Consider the following 16,379-nt stretch of genomic DNA (forward strand, 5'->3'; position numbering starts at 1 on the left):
AGCAAAAAATGTAGTCAGTAACAAGGAAGAAGTTCATACACAAACCAAGGATGCCTTCACATCTAAGGCATTTAGCTCTTTCTGCCTCTAGCAGTCACTGACGTTCATTGGTGTGCAGACAATGAGTTATTAATAGCATCCCTCCAACCACTGTGCACATGCCTTCAGCACTTTCCTCTTATCACCACAAATGGGACAATTCTTGGCAGTCCCAACCAAAAGCAACAGTGACTCCAACCACTTGTCACATTTCTAAATGGTCCCTGCTAGCTCTAAGTCCTGGTAAGTCACAGAATCATAGAACGGGCTGGAAAGGACCTTAAGATCACCTAGTTCCAATGCCCCTGCCATGGGCCTGGGCGCTTCCCACTAGACGAGCTTGCCCAATACCCTGACTAACCTGGTCTTGGACACTGCCAGGGTTGGAGTCATACCCAGATACATGAATGTCAGCTGTCTATATTGTCCCAGTGCTGTAAACCTTCCAGTCAGTTGTATGTATGTCAATGTACAAAACACCCATTTGATGAAACCTGGCATATAATGGTGATACTCACAAAAAACATGGTAAGTACATCAACTTCTATGTACCTACACAAAGTTTCTCCAAGTTTTCCCCCTTCTTCCTCTGAAAGCGAATCACTTGCTGAAGTAGCTGCTTGACGCAGATGTTTGCACCCAGGGTACTCTCAGTCATAGTAAGCTATGCTATCAAGGGTATCAAAGATAATTGTTCCAGGCATTAGTCTGGAGTAGAAAATCCTTCACAAAGCCATATTCAAGAATTTAATTAAGTCAATCATATTGTGTGTTTTTTTTTTTTTTAAACTCCATTCAGCAGTAAAGCCAAAGTAGAACTAATTGTGGTCGCTAATACTAGAAGGCAAAACTAAGAATACTTCTTGTGAGCTTTCCAGCACACAAACTGCCTGTCATCCATCACAAACTCCCTTTGGCTGTTCTTCAAGTGCACATAAGTCTTTGCTGTTGTGAATCTTTACTGTTGTGAATAATGAACTTTCCTGTGTTTCTGTTTTTACTCCCGCGTCCACCTTCCCCTTGCATTCATTATGCCGCTCAGCTATTGAATTATTATAGAGGTGGGTGGTTTACCTTTAGGGCTAGTCAGATTTTAATCATGCCAACTTTTTGTTTACAGTGCCTGAGCTGCCTGATTCTTTTGGGATTCATTTCATCAGTCAAGATTAATTTTGGTCTTTATTTTAAGCCTAGAAGCCATCCAGAAGGCAACTAACAAATATGTGAAATACAGTGATAAGACCAACAAGCAACCTGGGGAGAAGACAGAGAAAGAAAGGTCAGGAAAAACACCTAAATACTACCTTGGATACTCATCTGCAAGCCCTTTCAGCCAACTATGTGTAAGATAAAAGACTGTGGTAACCTTATAGGATTAGCACTACAGAAGAATTGTTTAGAGTGAGGAGCGAATGTCACAACATGTGATCAGTGGTGACATTGCAGTATAAGAAGAGGCCCCACTCGGCTTTGTTTCATAGCTATGAAAACAGTGCACAGAGCAAACTTGGCTCTATCACTCACCTGAGCTCTTCCTAAAACTTCACATTTCCTCTGGTTCCAATTTCACCTTCATAACCTACTTTTTAATCTCCCCTAACACATGGAAACAGAAACTAAGATCAAGAGGGAAATGCTGCCAAAGATTAGAGGTTTGGAAATTTACAACTGTTATCTAAGGGAAAACTACAGTGGGAGCCAATTGCTTTAGTCAGAAGTCTTTGTTATTGTAAAGAAGCTTTAATATATGTTTTTGCTTTCTAAATCAGATGGTGGAAGTGTAGTATATTATAGGCCAAACAGAATTAAAAATAAAAACAAAAGCAATTCAACTCCTAGTCATCCAATCTGGAAATTTGTAAAACTAAAGTCTGCAGAGCACTAACACAGTAACAGATGTAGTGAATTATAAACATGAACTTTACTTTCACAGATTACTGTAAAAAAAACAGGCAGGCATCATATTTTAAAACACATCTTTTTGTTTTCATTATTGCTAATCCACCTTTCCCCTTACAGCTATTCAATACAAAGCATGACTGCAAAGTCATACCAGTTCAGCAATTTGAAGGAAGGAAAAAAAGGCAAGAATTACAGAACAGTGTTCCAAAAGAAAACCTGATTTAAAAACTCATTCCTGTTCAGCAGTCAAGTGGTCTGTTTTGAATTTTAATGGCTATCTGTAGCACTGAGATTTCTGTGTCATTGCATACAGAAAAAGCTGACAAGGAATGGTGCTGTCTTACTCCACTCCTAACCACAACCCAGCAGATAAAGTCTGAAGTCACAAGTCAGCTGAGAGCTCTTCTAAGACTATTAAAATGTACTGGCAAAGCTGGAAGGAAGAAATTTAAATGAGGCTAGGTTAGAGGTTTCAAAGGGATGAGTGACTGATCCTGTTTTATGTTATGCCAGACAATGCTAATAGTTTAAACACTAGCTCTGTCAAGTGAGAAATAGATGTATTATCGTCTGTGAATTATTAAAATTGACTTCACCTACTCACCTTTAGACTTTTCTGGCTGAAAGGAAAAAAACCCAAGAAAAAAAAAAAAGCCTTGTAAAGGAGGCATGCACTTAATCTATTACTAATGTCTTCTTGAGTCCTGTTAATATTTTTCATATTGTCTGCTTTGGTGAGCTCAGACACTATATGTGAGGAATGAGCAAAAATTCCAGCTTATCCTAGGTATAAAGCTCTTTAATGTTTAAGTCTCCTCTGCCCTGCAGATAATTACTGTCTCCTCTTTCACCCATCCAGCTGGGACATCAGACAATTTGGGGAGCATCCAAGATGGGCATGAAGATCCATTTCCTGGTTCATGTCAAGTACTGTAGATGCTTATGCCACAAACATAATTTTCTAGGGTTTTATTCAGTAACAAAAAAAACCCAACCAAAACCCAACAAACCCAAGCAACTTCTAAAAGTTGCTTAGATCTAAAAGGCTCAGTTTTCCCTGCAACTCAACCATACAAGGTCTCCTGCGGAAGTATTAAGGATATTAAAAAGGATATTATAAAAGGATATTATTATTAAGGATATTAAAAATAATTAATAATGTAAAATGCTTTCAAGTTGTGATAAGCTCAGAATCATTGTTACAAGTTTTTAGTGTCATGCAAAAATGAGACATGAAGATAAGGACAGTGGTTGAGTACTCATCAACATTATCATCCCAGGGAGCAACAATAACAGAAGTCCCACCTCTTCATGCCTCCATCATGAAGCTGTTAATTTATAAATGATGACTCTAAAGGTGATAGAGGGGAAAGGTGAAGGCTTATTTATTTTTTAAACAACCACTTCCAAATCTTCACTTCCTTTCAACCATTTGCCCCATTGAGAGAAAGTGTAAATGGTGAAGGACAGAAATGTGAGTCTGAAAAAAACCTCTTGTGGATTTTATGGGGGAGGCAGAAGACCTCTAAGGTCAATCTAAGAGAAAGCCTGACTACACCTGAAAAAAATTTAAAAGCCATATTTTTTTCCTTTTTTTCATTTTTTCCTCTTTTTTTTTTTGAGTAGAATAGGAGATTTTTTTGTTCAGAGGTAAAGTGAAAACATTGCACATTTTCTAGGAGAATAAATTTCAAATAACTAAAGAACTAAAAGAAGAAAGTGAAAGAAACCTACTGTCAATTTTGGACTGTGAAACACTTGAGAAACATGAAATGTAAGCTTTTGGAGACAAACCCCCAAACCCGTCTGCTTCCTCAGAACTGGCTACCTTTGCATTTCTCCTAGCCTGGTCCATATGGTCCTTTCACACTGCACTGGGGCGTCTCTAAGAGGGACAAATTCATTCACTCTGATAATGTCTTCAGCAGCACCAAAGTAACACTGATAAATACTTTGTAGGAGGTGGCACAGGGTTTTGAGAATCAGTGGCTCGAAGTACCACCTTTCAAGCAGGAAAAAGTATTAGGTGTCATGGCATACTCAGGCTCAAGACAGTTATGCCCCAGCATACCAGTCACTGGAAGACCTCATGCTGAAAAGGCTAATGTCAAGGCATCTGTTGATCCACACTCAGCAGCACATGAACAGACTCTGGATGTCATCTTCCTTTGTGCACCCACTCACCCATAAACTAAAACACAAACAGCTGAAGGCAGGCAAGCCCTTGTGAAGGCTGGAGAAATTAGACAGGAGTCTAGCCCTTAATGCCAGATTTGTTGAAGGAAACCTCACCTCTGTCTCATATCCTCTGTATTCAAAAGCCATTTTTATTTTTCATATAAATCATGTCATTCAAGGTTCTGTGCTGCCATTCTAAAACTATTGCAAGAGTTGAGTTGGCACAGCACACTTAAAAGAAAAGGTTACAACGAGGTGGGAAACAGTCAAAATGTGAACAATATTGTTAACGTATTCCTTGACTTTTAAAATCCCATTGTAAAATAAAATAAACAGCTTCTGAAAGGGAGACAGATCTTCAGACATGCTTCCACTTTTGAATGTGAACCAGCAATCAGGTCTGCAAGTGACCTCAACCACCTCTGACTCCAAGGTCTTCAGAAATCCCTGGTGGGAACAGTTTTGTGCTGAGACACTCTGCCACAATTCCAGCCTCATTGGGCACTCCAAAATGTGGTCTGAACCACAGATTAGCTCTTTTGAATGTCTGATCTTGTGTAGGAATAAGAAATAGGCTGTAGGCAGTAGAGACCACTGGTAGGAGGGAAAACTTGGCAGTAGTGACAAATGTGTCTTTGGTGCTGCTTGAGCCTGGACTTCTGTCATAGCTTTTGCCTGCTCCAGGCTTTATCCCACCCCCATGACTTCTTTTCAGAGGCTTTGCATTTCCTACCACATCTGCTGGAGCACAGGGAGTGTTTGTATGGGACAGGCATAGGACAGCCAGTGATAAGAAAACAAGGGATGGTCCAGATGAGGGTGTGACAACAGAAAGAGATAACAGGGAGGAGGAGGAGGCCAAATGGCAGGCCAAGAGAAGGGGGAGGCAAGAGGATAAGAAGTGAGATGAAGAGAGACTTTCTGTGCATGAATAAACATGAATAAGTGAAGAGGGGGCAGCAAGACCCCCCACTGCCAGGAAGGCAACAGAGAATTAAGGGCAGGAAACGTCACTGCAGGAGCAGTTGATTAAAACTACAAACTGCATGAACTTGGTTGAATCCCTTGCCTGCAGAGCCACCCTAAGAGAACCTGGTTAAAGAAATTGTCTTGAGCTATTTCAGCATCTCTGCTCCTGCATTCTGAGCTCATGTATGATGGGACAGGCAAACAAGAATAATCAGCTGGCACAAGTGTCTGACCATTTCAGTTCCCATCACAGACGAATTGCTTTACTTCATATTAAGATGCTGCAATGCACGTAAGCACACTCTTAGCTCCGAGTATGGAAACTGTCCCTATTAACTATTCATGCCCTTGAAGTGAAGCACTTGCTTGGATGCTTGGCTGAATCAGGGCCTAATTAAGAAGGTAAACAGCCTCCTATCCTCATTCACCTCTGCCTCAGCCTTAATCCTCCAGTCACCTAAGTTTAATTTAAAAATCTGTTTTCAGGAGTTGAGCCTGGATCTGTCACATCCAAGATTGCCACTAATTGCTATGTGTCAACGGCATTTAGAAAAATGAGCAATGAATTAAATCCACCGACCTTTCTGCCTGGATGACAGTTTTATCTTTACACCTTAGCTTTTCAAGAGGGTTGCAATCTCTTTACCCACCCAGAGTGGAAAATTGCATTGCCCAAAGTCAGTAAGAGATTTCTTCAGCTAATCCCAACATTTCTGAAGAAAAACTACTGATCTTGTAAATGAACATATGGTGCAACACCCAGGGTGCAAAAGCACTCCAACTCAGACCCCAGGAGGTGAGGACACCCTCTTCCTCTGGCTAGTCTTGTCAGATAGTTGCGGTATTAGGGGATTAGAAAGCAGACTCAGAGAAACAGGCTGCTGTTCTCAGAAAGATCAATGAAGATGTGAAGGTCACAGATGACACATGGCTGGTTTCAAAACCTCAGGAATGACAGCAGCGAAAGAGGTGGTGAAGGAGGAAGGGGAACAGAGCCAGCTGTAGAAGTTGCCAGAGAAATATTTTGTTGGAGGCACAGCAGAGGAGGAGCAGGATGACGCAAAGAGAAGCAACTGAGTAAGGCACAGCATATGAGGACTGCAAACGGTGTCCAGAGGGATTCCTTTACTGGATGAAGCTGTCTAATACTGATGTAATGGGCTAGTTATGAAGCAAAAAATCAGAAATCTGTGTGGGAGTGTTGGAGGGGCACATATTAGGTATCTGCTTCCACAAGAAAGGAGGTAAGCTAGGCCTACTGCTAAGAGCCTGTTAAGAGGATTAAACAAGATAGTGAGCAAGACTGGACATAAACCTGCTGAAGCTTCTCATGTTTAGTGACATATTGAGAGGAAAAACCTAATAGCAAAAATGATCATCCTATCCTCTAAGGAATAACAAAGATGAACAAAATGAGGGTGAGATAAAAAAAGTAGAAAACTACCTGTGGAGGGATGGTTGTGTCCATTAGGAATGGCAGCAGAGTACAAAGTCATCAGGCTTCCCTCCTAACTTTGTCACTGCCTCATGATCTCACTCAAACAGCATATTCTGTCTGCTCTGCTCTGCCATATATGTGTTTCAGAAGCAGAAACACAGTAATACTGTTTTTTTTTTAAAAAAAAAAACATTTTTCACATGCTTGTTGAGAAACATTGAAAGTATGTTAAGTGCTCGGTGCTTTGTCAATGCTACACAATGACAAGTTACTACTAATCATTATTTCACTTGGCTGAATTTGTCATGTATGTTTTCAGAGATACCTCTGAAATACCTGATACGTAAGGCCTTAACTAAAACAAACAAATAAAATCTACAGCAGATATTATTAACAAGAGGGACAAATAAAAGGAAGAGGGTGGCAAAGCAATGCAGAGAGAATGCCGAGTTTAAAGTAGGGAAAGATAGAAACATTTTGGCTGACACAGCAGCAAAGTCAGCTTGGAGAAGAATTAAGGACAACAGAGGTAATCATTTACCAACGCAGTAGTTTTAAGATGTTGACATATATTTTCAGACCAAGGAGGAAAAAAAAAAAACAGATAAGACTGTCAGAATTATGACAACTTCTTCAGTTGACTGCTAGTGAGGAAAGTAGACAGGAAAGGCATCTGAAGATTATTCTTCCTTGAATGCTCCCATTTAATTTTCAGGAGTATTAATACAGGCCACATATTGACATTGATGAGCAAAAAGATTCTTGAGGAAGGGAAGCACATGTTTCCTTGTGCAGACATCTGAACGGCTTACAGTCACAGGCGGCTCTGAACTTAAAAGTAGGAAACGAAGCTTGCATGAAAACTAAAGTAGAAGTGCAGGGCATTGAGGGTTTTGTGATTATGGTTTCGTTAGACTCTAAACGCTCTTTAGGGCAGGAACACTTAGAGGAATTCAGAAATCTTTTCGACTTTAAGAAAGCTGACTCCGGGAGAATGTGATATGCCCCAAGGAATTTTAGCTGGAATCTTACGAAACACGGGAAACACAGAGCTGAATTTTTAAGAAACATCTGAAGAGACTGAAATTTAAAGCCATTCTTCTTAATTCTGAGGAGAAAAAGGGCAACTGAGGCAAATTCAGTAAAGTGCAGGATGTGAGGATATAAGGAGGAAGTTCTTTACTGTAACGGTGGTGAGGCACTGAAAGGGGCTGCCAAGGGAGGTTGTGAATGCTCCATCCCTGGTGGTGTTCAAGGCCAGGTTGGACAGAGCCTTGGGTGATATGGTTTAGTGTGAGGTGTCCCTGCCCATGGCAGGGGGGTTGGAACTAGATGATCTAAAGGTCCTTTCCAATCCTAACTATTCTATGATTCTATAAGTAAAGATGTAAAGTTTAGTGTAGGTGTCACATAGAAAATTTGGGAAATGTCATCTTCATCTATCTATCTATCCATCTATCCATGTGGATAATTTTGATACAATTATCTGTAGCTATAAATATCTGTAGATACTTTAGATACAATAAACAATAATTTGAAAAGCAAACAACCTATTTGGGAGGGATACAGAACTTCTCAGGAGTTAGAAAGAACACTTTTAAGGAAACGATTCCAGGAGGAATGAGTAATTTTTTTATACTGTCACAAATTTTTCCTCCTAACCATTACATGGAGTTTAATTTATATCAGTGCTAGAAAGACCTGGGAGAAAAATGTTTAATTGCTTAAGGCATATAACAAAAGGAAGAAGAAGTTAGAATGCCCTTTTTTCTTTGAAGAATAATAAGAGGCCAGATGAAGGCTTAAATATTAGCATCACATTCTGACGGAGTTTCCAGGGCTTGCTTAAAGGAAGAAAATTTGCATTGATGTATGTACATCCTCAGAGTTACAGCCACACCAGCCCACAGCAAATGTGATGCATGAATACAACCTGCAGTTCCTATCCTAGGCAAGCTGTATGACAACTACAGAAACAGGTGGGAAGCAAGGGGAAGAATTCTCTGCAACACATGCAGCGCATTAGATTCAGAGAAAAAACAGTATTTAGATATGGTTGAAAGATTTTTTTGTTCCTTTTAAAAAGTAACATAAACTCCTAACTGAGAGATATATACATCTTAAATTCTTTGGTGATAGGACAGACCAGTGAGACCTAGAGTTAATCTTCATTGTTGCAGGAAAGGGCAATGAAATGAAGCAAGTTCCTGTAGAACTGTTAGCTTAATATCTACATGCAAAAATAAAAGAGGTAATTTTACTCAAACACCTTAACGGGCAAAATTTGATTAGAAGCAATTGTGCAATTCTTAGAGGGAAATTTCTGCATACAAATGAATAGTAATTATCTTGCGGAAAGATAAGAAAATTAAAGACGGGCCCTAATTCTCCAAAAATTACCCAACTTCAGGGGTTGAGAGACCTGGTATTTCCGACATCCTGTGCTGCAGGGCTGCTTGTTTCCAACTGATTGAGATGTCTCACTGAATTTCAGGTTTAACTTTTAAAAGAAATTTAAAATTAATTCTCATATAATTTATTGTAAATACCAAATAGATTATTTAAATCCAAGTATAGATAAGTAGCCTACCTACAATATGAATGTTCTGATTGCACCAAAAATAGAAAAGAGTAGTGAGATGATTTCTGAAGTATCTACATTTTACAGGTGATTAAACTGCTGTAGAAACTTATCTTTCTATACTGAGGGCAGCAAATGAGTATAAAGTATGACCTTACTAGCCATGTGCTAAAAAAGCCTGCACAATGTATGAAAGCATCTTTCACACTGTATCAAGTTCAGCAGTTTGCTTTTTAGCAAACTTGTCATGAAGCTTCTGTGAGAAACTGCTGATTTTAAGAAAGACAGAAGTAATGATTTCTCCCCAATCCTTGCAGCAGACTAGAGTCTCCAAATACAATTAAAAATGATCAGAAAAGATATTGACAGGAATTCAATAGAAGCTGAAAGATATAGTACCAATTGGCTTGTACTTGGCAAGATCCAAGGAGGGAAGGAGAGAGACATGCATTAGAAGCATTAGCAGAACAATTCCCAGGACCAGTAACTATCAGGGGGCCCCAAGGCAGTCAAAAGTAGAGTGAAGAGATTTAGTCAAGGCATGCAAAGGGTCTACTTAGCTGGACCAGAAGACAGTCTCACATTTCAAGGTTTCTTCTTCAGTACAGCTAAGCTTTTCAATGGGAGGCCTTGACCCTAGGGATCACTAACTGAAGAAAACAAATGTGTTTTCAAATAAATGTATTGGCACTGTCAGAACTGACTGTACACAAGATTAGATGATATTTATTTTCACTTTTCAGAATACCATATTTAATTTTAGAGAGACAGACAGACAGACAGAAACGTTTCCAAAGAAGACATGAGTATCTGAACATCAGATTTTCTGTGTTAGCTGAGATTCAACAGCAGAATTCCTGCTAACTGATCTGGCTAAGCCTCCTTCCAAAATGTCAGCCTGAGGTTTTCCTGCCTTCAGTGGTCTCGGTGAGCATGGTGGGAGGGGACACATGCTGTGAGTCTGTTTCAGTTCTGTCATTGCTTTTCCTCACTTTCTTGGAATGGATTGGAGTTTGATCTGGTATTTTGGAATTGCACAGATGTGATTCCCTGACTGAAACACACTGAAGTTTGCCTGCCTTTGGAATTGATGGAAGAAAGGAATGAGGAAAAGGAATTAAAAACAGAATTAAAAAAAAAAAAAAAGTTATTCTGGTTACCCATCCCGAGATACTTCAAAAAAGGAAACTTTTATTGCAGCAAGTAGATGCCACATCTTTTCATAGAGGAATTTGCTCACAGCTCATCTCCGTGTTTCTTAAGACAAAGGCACTTCTAACCCCATTTTGTGCTTCTACCTGGATCATGCTTGAGCAGCTTCATGGCCTTCTTGGGTTCCAAAGGATCCAAGCAGGGGCTGTGTTAAACACAAAGCAAGATAGGGGCAATGGAAGACAGAGATGGAGCCCAAGGGAAGGTGGCCTATGACACACCAGATAATTTTAGATAAACATCAGATTCACTATTTCAGCTGAAAATGTCTGAGTACATGAATAAGGTGCAACTACAGTGAGGGTTTCAGAACAGCTATGTACTACCCATGATTTTTGAGGAGTGAATATGTACTTGTCAGTAAGAGGTATGACAAAGCAGGAAAGTGGGTCTCACAAAGCACAGACTTGTTGGGTCGAGTGTCCTTTTCCTGTTTGGCAAGTCCTTTTGTCTCTGTGTCCTCCTTATCATCCTGACACCTCACCAAAGCCAGAATGATGGACAGCTCTTAATGACTTCCTAGTGTTTGATTCTGATACAGGGCCCAGCCCTTTTATGCATAACATGAAAGTCTATTCCCCCCCTTGAATTTCCACTTTAGAACCCATGTCCACTTCCACACATGCAACTCCCCACTCCCACCCTGCAATCTGTGCCTGTCTTGTCACACCTTGCTTGAATCAGGCAGCTAAAGCCAGCACTTCTGAATAGACGAACTGACAGCCAATGCTATGTCAGCAGCCAGTGGGACTGGTATCCCCCACCCCAGGAGATGAGAACATCCTTTCCTGGGCACACCCACTCCCACTACGTACAACTGGGGCTATTGTTCCCTGTGTCCAGAAACCAGGCTCTGTCCTGTGTCCTGCATCGATCGTCTCTGCACTGCTGCCATCCTGCCTGACTTGGAATTACTACTACTAGGGTTTTTTTTTTTTTTTTTTTTTTTTTTTTCTTTTTGGTGTTTTTTTTTTTTTCCTCTCCCAGCACGATCATTAACATTTGAGCACAGGGGTTAGTGGCTTGGTCCTGCCGGCAAAGCACCCAAGAAAACAAAGCACAAATGCGCTTCTAAAATGGGTAACCACAGCTACAAAGACCTAAGCTGAACAGCAGATACTCATGATACGGAGTTGAAATACTGTCATGAAGACACAGACACTTCAAAAACCAAGCCTATTAGTATCCATCTTCCTCTGCTTTCCCTTTTTGCAGCTGGAGGAGAGATGATCACATATCCATTCGATACCAGAAGGAACAAGAAGTTGTTTTACACTTTGTTTCCCAGAAGATGACGTTTCACCCCCCTAAGAATCCCCTCCGCCGTTCAGAGAAGGTGACTGAAGCAGTCATGTCTCTGTGACAGGGCAAACCAACTCTGCCTGCCTGCCTGCCTGCCTGCCTGCCTGCCTGCCTGCCTGCCTGCCTGCCTGCCTGCCTGCCTGCCCGTTCCCAGGGAGCTGGCTGTGAGGGGGCCAACAAGCAGGCTAATTTAGAGCTTTAAAAGCTGGCAGCAGGAGCGCAATTAAGCCGTTTTCACAGACTGCTGGCCAAATGCAGCAATTTATTGGCTGAGTGATTGGATTATTCATTTGCAAAGCTGAGAGAGGCGTTTTCTTACCACTTCAGTTGGCCTGTAGTACTTGTGATTGACTGTCACATGAATCTTGCCAGTCTCTTTGCATCGTCCTACTTCATTTTCATTCTTCCCTTCCCACCTGTAAAGAAGATAAACATTTAATGAACCCATAATTACTTTAGTGCTCTGATCTTACCAACATTTGGCCTGCTTTCATTTACTTGAGGCTGGTGTCAATTCTCCCTGCAGGACAGTCTAAACTCATTAGCTATAGGAACAAAGGCAGAGTTCAGACTTGAATGGAGCAACAATGGCTTTTGAAGTCTCTTTGTTTTGGTTTTTGATTCAGTGGAAGGTCTCAAATGCAGGACTTCAAAATTAAATACATAATGCTAGGGGAAAATAAAATGTCCTGATTTCAAATGTCTCATGTATCTGCAAATAAATGTGACAGTATTTCCATTTGTGGCTTGGTTCAAAGTTGTTTTCTTAAAATATTTTTAATTCTTGTATTTTGGCCAATACTTTCAGGAACTCTTTAATCTGTTAATTTTATGGACATGAAGCTCTTTTTGAACAGCATTAAGCTGCATAGTTTAATTTGCGCTTAACTAGGAAAACCAAAACAAAAACAGTTCTTGAGTTTTCAGTTCTAGCTCAACATGGCACTTCACATACCTGTACTGTAAACAGTACTTACTACCTGTGAGCTGGAAGCCAGCTACTTTGTCCAAACTAGTTTAATATGTGTTGAATGGCCTGCAATTTGCTGTCATTTATGTGATCTATTTTGTTAGCAACTGTCCTGGCCTAAAATTTTGGGAGCAGCAGAAGAGAAGCCGTTTGGTGGGTAACTAGCTCTGTCTTTGGAGAGGCCAGACTGCAGCCTGGAAGCCTGAGGACAATGCTTCCTTTTAAAACAAATAGTTCAGATGACACATGTAGGAACGTACATGTGTGCATCAAATGTAATCCATTGAATGCATAAGATCCAGAGTTATGATTGAAACTCTATCCTCTCTTTGCTTTTTACCTCCAAGTGTATATCATTGTCTCTGAACCAGCTTGCCACAAAAGTGTGTAGTTATGAAGTCCTTTGCTTTTTTTTGTGTTTAAGTAGAATCTATGTCATTTAAGTCAGCACTGTGATTTAGGCTATTTAGCCTCAGTCGCCAGCAGTGAAAGAAAAGCACCCCTTGCCTCTCACTCACTAATTGTACTGCTAGCTCTTAGGATTTTGTCACAGGTTTGACTTCTCCTTGCTCCCCTGCCCTCTCCACCCCCCGAAGATTCTAGAAGACATCAATTCTTTCACAATCTCAGCCTTCATTTTTGAGTTTCTAGCCTTGAGGGCTAAAGAGGAAAGTCTGAAAATGTGACCTCTGTGTACCAATGAAGGTTAAAACACTGAAAGGCAGAAGGAAATACCAAATATGCATTATTACTAGTTTTTTAATCCCACAATTTTTTAAAGCACAACTCATGGCTTTTGGATGACTAGCAAGCCTTTAGGATGCTTGATACTGGGAACACTCAACACTAAAATAATTTCCAACGGATAATAGCCGCAGTGAAGTCAACTGCTAACAGTCAAGCTATGATGCTAAAGATGATTTATAATTTAAATTTTCTTTCTTTCTTTTGCAGTTGCTCTGTTTGAAGCCTAAACTGCAAAGTTTTCATTCAGAAGCCAAAACTAACATTAGTCCCTCCCTTCAAAGGGCAGAGGGTAAAAATGTGCAGGACTCAAATGAGCTTAATAGAAAACTAACCGTCACCAGTAAAACAACAGGAAGCGCTTAGATCAGGAGACGTCAGTTGTTGTTGGAGGTCACTGAGCAGAGAACCCCATTTAACACCCAACAGGCTCCAGAAGGCTTGGCTGAGCCAATAAAGACTCACTTAATGTCACTATCAAAGTTATATAACAATAGAAATAGCTTAAGAAGAAATCTCCACCCGTTCTGTTCAGGCCAGTAATGTGAAAAGTTCACAAGGAAAAAGTAGTACTTCTCATTGTGAACAAAGTAGCATGTGATAGCCACACTTCTAATTACTCCTGGCACCTCGGCGCTCACAGCTGTGGACACCATACTGCTGATAAAAGGGATTGTGTAGGGGCCAGCCTGACAGCAGGAGCAAGACATCCATTTAGTGAACCAACTCCCCCTTCCCTCTTCCTCTAACCACAAGGAAGGGGAAAAATCCCCATGAAACCTTCCTTAGTTTATAGTCAAGTTGCAATCAGAATTGTTAACTGCCAGGTTATCCTGGAGCATGAGCATGATGGAAGATGGATAATGAACGCTCACGTTGCTGTGGTTTTAGATAGCTTAAGCCACAAGGACTACCCAGCTTTCTGTTCCTCAGGGTGGACACCCAAGTAGGCAAGAAAATAGCCTTATGTAACTTGGGGGAAATGCAAAGGAATATGCAAAGGTAAAGAAAGTTTGGCTAATCAGGGCTGGGCTAAATTTGTAGAGGTTGGGGAGTGGATCCCCCTGACTCCCACCTGTGTCAAAGCCCAGGGCTCCCAGGCAGGTACCTGCTGGCCTTGTGTAGGCTTTTCACAAAATGCTGGTCCTACAGCCTGCAGGAAACAAGCCTCTACAGCAACACCATTGCCTGTCCCGCTCTGGGAAGCTTCATCCTGTCACTGAAGTAAAGGATGGGATGCCTTCATGGGCATAGCCAGAATGCTCTGCAGCCAGAGAAGGATGTATGAGACCACATGCTTGCTACTGACAAAGTGGGTATGATGCCCTCTGCATCTATGCTTCCACAACAAGTGCCTCACTGGTGGAGATGGTTGCTTTGGGATTGCTTAGGACAATAGACATGGTCAGCTCTGGTGGATACCACTACTATTACCTACCTCAGAAATTTCCATAAACAGAATTAATCACATTTTAGATGCATGTGCAAGTTTACTTCTTTAAAATGTTCTTCACTGCAAGAACTTTTACACTCCAGATTTATAGAGGAATGGACTGCATTTAATTTAAGGCTAATTACATATCTGCAGATCACTACTGTTATAAGGCTTATTATCAGCAGTGGTGAATGCTCCTTTGCCTCTTCAAATCTGGAAATTCCAATTCTTTTTAATTTCCTATAACTATTCAGTAACACAGTAAGCTTCCAGCTATAAAAACATTCACAGATACAGAGGATTTTCTGAGGGTGAAGAGCCAGGGTATCCATGCAGTGGGGTGAGGGATGGGCAAGGAAGGACACAGGGGAGCCAGGATAATTGAGAGGGGGTGGGAAAAGCACTGCAGTGGACCAAATGGTCTGAATAGCTGTAACTTAGAAGCAAACAAGGAAAAGTATATATGTTTTTGATGTGAAGAAATCAACCAAAAATGAAACCTTTCACAAAAACACAGATAAACTGAACAAGTATATGCTTTTCATCTCCTTGTTGATTTTTACACAGAAACAGAACTGATAGCATTTAAAAAAATACTCAAAAACCCACCAGTAGCTACAGCTGCTCAACCTCTTTATAGGAAACAAAACTATCATGTACACTTTTAAAATCAAATACATGTCAACTGAAAATGTTCTGACATTTGAAAATGAAAAATAAATGAATTAAAAATAAAATTTCATGAAAATTATGGTCTTCTTCCACAGCTAACATCAGATACCATTTGTGCAGACTTCTCAGATTTGTGACCTGAGTGCTGGTACACACACAATTAAGCCAAAGCACTTCATTCTGTCCTGGCCCTTTATAAACAGCAAAACTGACACTATGTAACAGACCATTAATGTCTTTTGCAAGTAATATTTTGTAGGGAAGCTTTAAATAGAACTCTTCATAGGCCACCAGCTCAACCACCAACCTTGCCAGCAGCTCTGATGCATCAAAGCAATCAAGGATATAGGGATTGCTTAACCACAATCTTATGCTTAAATCTAAAGAACAAGTATGCTATCATAGAGGGATGTACTTACATTTTTTTTTCAAATGCTCTGATGAATCAGGTCTTCAGTGTTTGTTCACAAAAGGAACACGGTAAAAACAATGCTGCTGTTGTTCTTGTATTCCCAGCACTGTCAACCTCAAGTTTCTAAAATTTAAATTGTTATTCCACACATCATGAAATTTTTAAAAAAGAACACATGCTAGGCTCCTTTTTTCTTTTTTTTTTCAATTAATTTTAAATCTTTTGAAGCTCTTGTCCATTTACTCCAAATTGTAAGTTTGTTTTGAGAAGAAAATGTTTTCTCAAAGAATATTAATGCTTCTGTGAAAATCAAAACAATCTGGAAAGAAAAGTTTTAGTTTCAAGCGAGTTCCATTACTGTCAAGCTGAAACAAAATTCTATTAATAATATCTAAAAAGATGCTTTGACATTTTCGGAGCTTTTTTTCTTTTTTCCCCTCAGGAATGTGTTTAAAAATTCTTTTTAAGTTATTTTTTAAAAAGGAGGTTAGAAGAGAAACAAAGCAGTCCAGCTGACCTGAAATC

General features: G+C 40.2%; 1 protein-coding gene across 1 annotated transcript in view; it reads right to left on the minus strand.

Moving 5' to 3' along the window:
- The window catches only part of GMDS (GDP-mannose 4,6-dehydratase), a 422,575-nt gene that overhangs the window by 62,387 nt on the left and 343,809 nt on the right, over positions 1–16,379 (minus strand). Inside the window, exon 9 of the mRNA XM_057399362.1 lies at positions 11,941–12,037. Within this exon, the coding sequence (XP_057255345.1) occupies positions 11,941–12,037 (97 nt within the window). The remainder of the gene's footprint in view (positions 1–11,940; positions 12,038–16,379) is intronic.

This window comes from Pezoporus wallicus, unplaced genomic scaffold, assembly GCF_028554395.1.
Source record: "Pezoporus wallicus isolate ANWC-B61680 ecotype Strahan unplaced genomic scaffold, APGP_CSIRO_Pwel_v1 contig_818, whole genome shotgun sequence".
In the NCBI taxonomy this organism is placed as follows: Eukaryota; Metazoa; Chordata; class Aves; order Psittaciformes; family Psittacidae; genus Pezoporus; species Pezoporus wallicus.